This window comes from Peromyscus maniculatus, chromosome 22 (assembly GCF_049852395.1).
Source record: "Peromyscus maniculatus bairdii isolate BWxNUB_F1_BW_parent chromosome 22, HU_Pman_BW_mat_3.1, whole genome shotgun sequence".
Lineage (NCBI taxonomy): Eukaryota > Metazoa > Chordata > Mammalia > Rodentia > Cricetidae > Peromyscus > Peromyscus maniculatus.
The window spans coordinates 14,585,494-14,594,275 of NC_134873.1; the positions used below are offsets into that span (position 1 = coordinate 14,585,494).

General features: G+C 37.1%; 1 protein-coding gene across 1 annotated transcript; it reads right to left on the reverse strand.

Moving 5' to 3' along the window:
* Positions 1–5,645: 5,645 nt before the first annotated feature.
* Positions 5,646–6,587, reverse strand: Or2z1 (olfactory receptor family 2 subfamily Z member 1). Its single transcript, XM_006990875.2, has one exon. The coding sequence runs from the start codon at positions 6,585–6,587 to the stop codon at positions 5,646–5,648; it is 942 nt and encodes a 313-aa protein (XP_006990937.2).
* Positions 6,588–8,782: the final 2,195 nt, after the last annotated feature.

Sequence of the window (8,782 nt, forward strand, 5' to 3'; positions counted from 1 at the left end):
TATTTCTTTTTCTTTCTTTCTTTTTTTAATGCTGAATGTCATTTATTAGAGGAGGGAGGAGGTCTTAAATACAGGCTTACAGCACAATGGGAGAACCCCGCAGGGCAGAAGTTTGCTACCAATGTTTTACAATCTTGCATCTAAGCTGTTAATGCCCAATATGCAGGATTCACAGACAAGGAACTTCCCTTAAGCATTCAGGAGGGTGAAACCTGGCAGGGAATTAGCATAGGGAGGATATCAAGGTCAAGGATATCATGCAAGCAAGGCAACAGTTACCCAAAACAGGGGCCAGAGACCTACAGGTCCCCCCTTTTACTAAAAAATGAGCTTCTGACTTAGGTTGTGTGGGACATCAGCAGGTCACCTTACCCGTCATGGAGACACCTACCCAGGCCACACAGCCACCATCATTGCTACTATTTCTGGGATTGCCATTTCATAATTGGTTATTACAGCTAGCACAGTGGAGACCCTGGTAGCAAAAGTAGCTACCACAGTTAGTTAATCTTTCATTATATTGGGCATGATAAATTTAATTCAATAGTTATATACATTTCGATTGGCTTTGAAAGTTATAAATTTATAAACTTAAGTTCCATTTGCTTTTGGGATATCATCTTACAAGGACTCCAATTTGCATTAAGGCTCATTAAGGAAGGGAATGGCTCAGTTGCCTTTAGCCTACTGGCTATGGGTGGGTTAGGACTTCTGTTGGTCTTTTCTGTGTTGAACACACAGATTGCAAGCCCAGCGCTACTTTGAGATCTTTGGCAGCAGTTAACTGTGCAGCTCACATGCGATTGAGCCTGTATGATAATGAGTATTCAGAGATGGGTAATAATGTTGTTGTTTTTAAGGTCATTTTCTTCTGATTCATCTGTGTTGAGATGTTCAGCTCTTGCTGTTGTAGAACCAGTAGGTTCTAGTGGTGCCACATTGCTATTTATGTTGCTGAATGTACTATTACACTGCCATCTATCCATCTGGGCTTGGGGTGGTTGTAGTTACAAGTGTTGATTCTTCCTCCAATCAGTGCAGGTAGTGTCTGAGCCTCCAGAAGACACTCTTCCTCTAATGTCTCAGTTGATTTTCAAGATACGCTGGAATCCTGAAGTAATAGACTCCAATTTCAGTGAAGAAATGAACTTGTTATCAAGGGGAGAGCAAGCAGGCAAAGAGTGAAACTTCCTTTTTTCATATCCTTATAGACTTCTATCAGAAGGTGTGGCCCAGATTAGAGGTGAGTCTTCCCACCTCAAATGATCTGGATTAAATGTATGTCTTCCCACTTCAATAATCTGGATTAAAATTTTGTCTTCCCACTTCAGATTAAGCAAAATTCTTTCATAGGTATGTCCTCCCATTTTTATGTTTTAGTTAATTCTAGATGTAGTCAGGTTAATAACCAAGTATAGCCATCACTGTCATGGATTCTATCTCTCTGAAATTGTAAGTGTAAGATAAATTTCTTCCTTAAGTTGCCTTGCTCATGATTGTGTTTCACATTAATAAAAAAATAGTTAATATAGCATGTGTGCCACTTTTGTGCCTTGGAGTTATCATGCTATGCTGGTCCTTGTGTGACTTTGGAACATGGTCCACAATTGAAGCTGTGTGAGATTTTCTTTTTGAGGCCTTGTGAGAAAACTTGAAGTAAAAAATAAAATAAAAAACAAAACAGTATTATAATCTTTGTTCCTCCATAGCATGGGTTGTTATTGGAATGTGCTTTCTTGCCCCTCACAGGTGTATGAAATAGGAGTGGGTTTTGCTTCAGATTACCCATCATCTTGCTGATTATTATTCAGAAAGATGTTTTCACACACAAGTTGTCCTCATGACTTTATATAGTATAAACTAATGTGACTGAACCCTTATTACTCTATACAACTTGAACTCAAATAAACTTTGTTCACATGACCGTGCTTAGTCATTAGAATGCCCTCATAATACAACTTGTCTGATGCCCTGAATAAAGTTGTTCATTTTATGTGACTTTAATCTACCTCATTTTTAGGCCCCTCTTTCTCATGCTGTCAAGTAGAGTGGTAACAGTTCCTAAGTATCACAGATGGAAAGGATTATTAATTGCTCTATTCTTTTGGAAGCTTAAATACAACATTCTGGTATCATGAATGCTAGCCCTTATGAAGTAGCTTTCACATCCTATTCAATGAAGGTCATCTGGGTCCTGTGTCCAATAGACGTGGTATCTTCAGCAATGGGAACATACCTTTCACCTCTGGAAAGCAAGCAAGGGCAGTAGCTCATCCATGTTTTGACAGTCTCTTTGACAACTCTGGTCAACAACTCAAAATGAGGCTTCTCATGCCCAGTGTTGGGGGTTTGATTATATAGATTATGACTCTTGGAGGAAACCTTATCAGGCCAGATGGAAAACTTGTCTTTTAAAATAAATATGTATATATGCTGAGTTTTATGTATCATATGTAGAAAGATAATTGTTAATTTTCAAATCCTGAGACAAATGGCTGAGGTGCCTATTTAATGTATCAAAATGAATCTGGCTGCCAGATTCTCTCAGTATCCCTCAGTCCCTACCTGTTATAGGGTCTTCCTAGCTTACATATCCTGCCCCCTCCTGTAAACTCTACTGTCCAGGGGGCTGTGCTGCTCTTCCCTATATAAGTCAACCATATTGGGTACCTGCCCATTTGTCATTGGCTGCTGCACCTGATTCCCCTCCCTCCCATCTTCCTATTCCCTACTTTCCTCACATGAATCAGGGTCATGTCCAATCCCAGATTCTCTCAGATGTCTCTGTGTCTGGCTATATTCCCTCCTTTATATACAATAAACTTTTCCCTCTACCATATTTGGGAGAAGTGTTTCTCTTTCTTTCTTTCTTTCTTTCTTTCTTTCTTTCTTTCTTTCTTTCTTTCTTTCTTTCTTTCTTTCTTTCTTTTTTTCTTCCTTCCTTCCTTCCTTCCTTCCTTCCTTCCTTCCTTCCTTCCTTCCTTCCTTCCTTCCTTCCTTCCTTCCTGTCTTTCTTTCTTTCTTTCTTTCTTTCTTTCTTTCTTTCTTTCTTTCTTTCTTTCTTTCTTTCTTTCTTTCTTTCTTTCTTCCTTCCTTCCTTCCTTCCTTCCTTCCTTCCTTCCTTCCTTCCTTCCTTTCATTCAATAATAATGTGATTGTTCATGACTTTTTCAGACCTCCTTACTGTTATTTTACTTTTTTTCTATTTTAATCTGTCTCTCCAATTAAAGCTTCCATCATTTTGCCAATTTTCTCTACAAATTACTTGCATCCTTTTATTTCCCTTTCTGTTGCACCTCTTCCAGCTATGGTTCTCTTTTCCCCCCTGGTTTCTGTAATTACTCCAGGTTGTATACTTACAACTTAAGACTTGAAGATGTCAGAGAGTCTATACCTATGAAGTCCTCTCAACATGGCTTCCTAGACAAAACTTGAACAATGACAACACCCATTAATATATATGGAAGAGGGGAAGCTTATAGGATATTAATGGTAGCTGGGGAATGCTTAGAGTGGGAGAAATGAAATTTCCATGGGAAGAGAACATGAATACACTATCCACTACTAAGTTCATTGCATTAATTCACAGAATCTGAACCCATATCATGTCTTCTGCCAAGTCATCCCCTGATATGGAATACTGTTCTTTCTACCTCTTTACAAATCCATTTATTACTGTTCCAACATACCACTTACTTATCAAATACTTATTAATCCCCTAAGAGTATATGGTGTCATAATGAAACTTATTCTATATATAAATTTTAAAAATAATTTTAAACCTAAAAATGGTTTTTAAATGTACTAATGGCAGATGTGGAAAGATGGTTCAGTGGTAAAAGAGCACTTCTTGCTCCTGAAGAGAACCTGGGTTCAGTTTTTAGTACCCACATAGTAGTTCACAATGATCCATAGCTTCAGTTCAAGAGAATGAGATATCCTTCAGACTTCCATGGGCAACAAGCACATAAGTGGTACAATACACATATTAAGGAAAGCATTCATAAACATAAAATAAAACTTAAAATACTAATGCCCAATAAATACATGAAAATTGTTTAGCATTCATACAATTATAGATATGCAAATGAAATTGCACCAAGATTTTATCTAACTCCATCCAGTATTGCTTTCATCAAGAAAACAAGGATAGTAAATGCTGATGAAGACTTCGGAGGAAAAGCACGTTTATATTCAGCTAGTGTGAATGTAAACTAGGGTTCTACTGTGGACACCAGAATGGATGTTCCTAAAAAAAAAAAATCTAAGAGTTGAATTGGCATCTAATCTATCAATACCCCTTTTATATATAAACCTGGAGAAATATAATTCATTATAATACAGATTGTTTTCCAAGCTATGTTTATGGAAACACAATTCACAATAGCCATGACATAGAATGGGTATCCATCAACATGTGCTTGAACATAGAATATGTGGTACATATACCCAGTGAAATATTGTCTGGCCATACAGAAGAACAAATGTGTCATTTTAAGGAAAATTGATCACAATAAGTGAAATAAGGAAGATTCAGAGATAAATATATCCATGTACTATTATATGCACAGTCTCTTATGTATGTATGAGACTGTACATGTGGTTGTGAATGTCTTCACATATGTGTATATTTGTGATCTTGATCATTATTCAAAGTGGAATATACAATTTAGGATCATCAAGATATTTACTTGAAATACATGAAATTCATTTACAACTATATTTCTCAATAATATTAGTAACAGATTTTTTCAAAGTTAGTCTTTGTCTAAAATCTTTATGCTTATTTGCATAAGAATTAATGCATGACAATTCTTTGAAAAATATTGAATGATATTAAAATGGAGCAAGATTCTAATCAACTCAACAAACCTCAAACTTTCAAAGACTATTTTATAAATACTATTTAATTTGACTTGAACCATCATTAAAAGCAATTATTCATATCTTTAAAAATCTGGTATATACAAAACATTGCCAGTTCAATACATCCAACATACACTGTCTTTCCCTGTACACTTGAACACTCACATACACATACTTACTTACTTGGTATACTGACCAGTTCTCTGTGTATCAGTCAATCAATCATTCTAGTGACTGTGAACTTCACTTTTTTATAAGTATTACAAATGCAAGCTATAACTATGCCGTTATTTCCTTTGTTACCTCTGGTGAATTACTTTATTCATGTGTGTCTTATCTATTTTCTTAAATATAAATTGTAATAGTTCCTAAATCTCAAAACTTTCATGAAAACAAACCAAATGCTTAGTAGAACCACCAATCAATGCATATAAATTTTTAGTATCCAAATTATCAATTAAAAAACAGAAAGACATGACCTTTACAAAATAGTGCCATTCATCTATGAATACACTTCATTACCAGAGCGATGATAAATGAAAAGTGATTGGCATCGTTACTTTTGTTTCCTATAGACCTGTAGAAGAAATGGGATTTCAACCATTTATAGGACTGAGGAAAAGGACAATTAGTTTTGAAAATAAGTCTTTTGCAGTTAGTTGTACCACAGATAGATAAATTTAGAAATCAGGTAGGATGAAGCACCACCATAATTGTCCCAGAAGTTTCTCTTATCATCATCATCATCATCATCATCATCATCATCATCATCATCATCATCATTTTTGCTTGTTTCTAAATCTGCCAAACAATTTTAAGAAAGCAATCCGCACCTCTCTGTTCCTCAGACTGTAGATGAGGGGATTGAGAGTAGGGGTGATGAGGCTGTAGAAAAGGGAAACCATGTTGTCCTGGTGTGGGGTGTGGTATGAACCAGGTACCATGTACATAAATACTGCGGCACCATAAAAGAGTCCCACTACTATGATGTGTGAAGAGCAGGTAGTGAAGGCCTTATTCCGAGATTCCTGTGAGTGCATGTGCAGAACAGCCCTCAAAACATGGCCATATGAAGTAATGATGAGTAAAAGGGGGAGCATGAGGATCAGCACCCCAGAGATGGATAGTGCCATCTCATATATGGAAGTATCTGAACAGGAGAGTTTTAGCAGGGCTGGCACTTCACAGAAAAAGTGGTCTATAACTCGAGAGGCACAATAGGAAAAGTTCAGAGTGATGGAAGTCTGGATGGAGGCATTGAGCACACCTGCTAGCCAGGAAGAGGCCACCATAAACAGGCACACTTGATGTCTCATGAGTATAGGGTACTGTAGGGGATGGCACACTGCCACAAAGCGGTCATAAGACATGAGGGCCAGTAGAACTCCTTCAGCCACACCCATCATGGTCAGGAAAAATATTTGTGCTGCACAACCTCCAAAGGAAATTAAGCTTTCTTTCTTAGGGAATTCTGATACCATCTTGGGTATGGTGATGAGGGGGAAACAAACATCTAAGAGGGAAAGCTGACTCAGCAGGTAGTACATGGGTGTGTGGAGTCTGGAGTCCAACTGGATCAAGATGAGTAGAATAGTGTTTCCCAGAAGGCCAATGATAAATATGGCAGCCGCAAGGGAGAAAAGGAGTTCATGTGAACCAGATCTGCTGAAGAGGCTTATCAGGATGAAGTTGGAGGTATCTGATTGATTCATATTACTCATGTCTAAGTGTAAAATGCTTAACTGAATGAGTAACAGACTTATATTAAACACCCAAGATGGCAAGTCACTTTCATCTCACATGAAAATTTCTCTCAAGTTTTAGTGGCTGCCTAGAATGCTATCTTGAGAAGAATTACACAGCCACAAGTAGAACCAGTGAGTAAGAGAATGGATCCTTTTTTGTCAATAATGCCTGTTAGACATGAGGAAGAATGTAAGCAACTTGAATATATGAAGGAAATCTTTGGCCACACTCCAACTGAATGTCATCCATTGAACCTGGGAAGACGGATCAGTAGTTAAAATGTGTGATGCACAAGTAGCAAGTGTGATTGTCAGAGGTCAGGTCCCCAGACCCATGTAAATGCTAGGTAGGTGTAGCAGTTTACTTATAATTTCATTGCGTAGAATGTCTCCACCTTCTTAGACATTGGAACACTTCAGTAAGTTGGTTAGCTAGATCAGCCACTTTGGCAAACTCTGGATTCAGTTTAGATGCTAGGCAGCAATATAGAATTTGCAGAACCACCGAGGGAGATTCCAAGTATTAAACACATGCCTCAATATGCATGTGCACTCACCTACACAAGTGAACCTTTCATAAAAGAATGTACAAACACATGCATGTGCATCAAATAAAAGTAAAAACATGGGAATTAAAAAGTTGCCATTGATTCTTTTAAAACATTGAGGTGCAAATTACAAATAGCATTTTAGTCTTGGAGTTCAGTCTAACTTTCATTCCAGGGTTGCTGTGATGAGGAACTGAGAAGTTTTGGAGGAGAAAGGCCTTTTGTAGCATCTAGTGAATCAATAAAACAGAGAGAAGGGACTGTGCATAAATGTTTGGAAGGGAATATAAAGAGGAAACAAATTTATTATTAGTCACCACTGAGCAAAATTGATGGTATGAATATATGGAGTACAAAACATACAGATAATGTGAAAATAGACTTAATAAAAGTAGGGATATGCTGTGGAACATTATTTTAACTAGTCAAAGAGGTGTTCCATTTTGTTTATGCTGCAGAATGTTACTTTAACTATGTGAAGTTATGTTATATTTGTTTTTTGCTGCCTTTGTTAACAATGTAAATATGTGTTTCATTTGTTTCACCTTGCCTGCCTAAGTCACCTGATTGGTATGACAAAAAGCTGAATTACCCATAGCTAGGCAGGGGAGGGATAGGCAGGGCTTGTGGGCAGAGAGAATAATTAGAAGAAATCTTGACAAAAAAAGGAGAAAAGGGAGAAGAGGATGAGGGATAAAGAGAGGGACATACTCAGGGCCAGAAGCCAGGCAGCTTCCAACCAGGCATGAGAAGCAGTGAAAGTAAGATGTACAGAAGGAAAGAAAGGTAAAAAGCCTCAAGGGAAAGGTATATGAAGAGAAACAGTTTAAGTTATAATAGGTAGCAAGAAAGGAGTCTAAGCTAAGACAAATCATTCATAACTAAGTGTCTGTGTCATAATTTGTGAGTTTGTTGGTGGCCCAAAAGAAATCCTGGTAAAGACATAGGTTTCAGAGATTTGAGCTACGGTAGAGATAGTTATCAATATACGATTTGGGATTGATAGCTTAGTGTTTTTGAGTAGTGAGTTATAGGTCTTAACATATAAAAATACCATGATACAGTAGTGCTAGATTTAAATTATCTATTAGAGATTTACAGAATGAGTCATGTGGTCAAGTATGAAGATCAAGAATCAAGAGCAATTGCACATTTGAATCAGGAAAATATTTCCTCAGCAATATCTACATTGAGCTTGATTACCATGGGTATAAACAACTCCACCAACGTAGATGTAGAAAAATGTACTGGAGTGAGTTCTGAAAATGATGAAATTTTCCAGGCAGCTAGAATATGGAATACTGTAGCAGACAAACGTAATTAATACATAGGATTTGCATGATCTTGGGATAAAAGTAGAATTAAATCTGGCTTAGATAATACCTTATTTATGGTGCAGCAGGGTGATCTTGGGTAATTAGTTGACATCATTGAATTCATCCACAAAATGTGTGACAAAGACTGCACTCACAAGTACTCTTGTGAAAAATGAAGCCAAAAGATGGTATCATGTGGCAAATGCTTAAAAAACTAAAAATATCACCAATTTCCTATTAGGAAAAGTCATTAAAATCACTGGCTGAAGACTCCAAATGAGGAGTATGTAGAAAGGAACTGATGTCA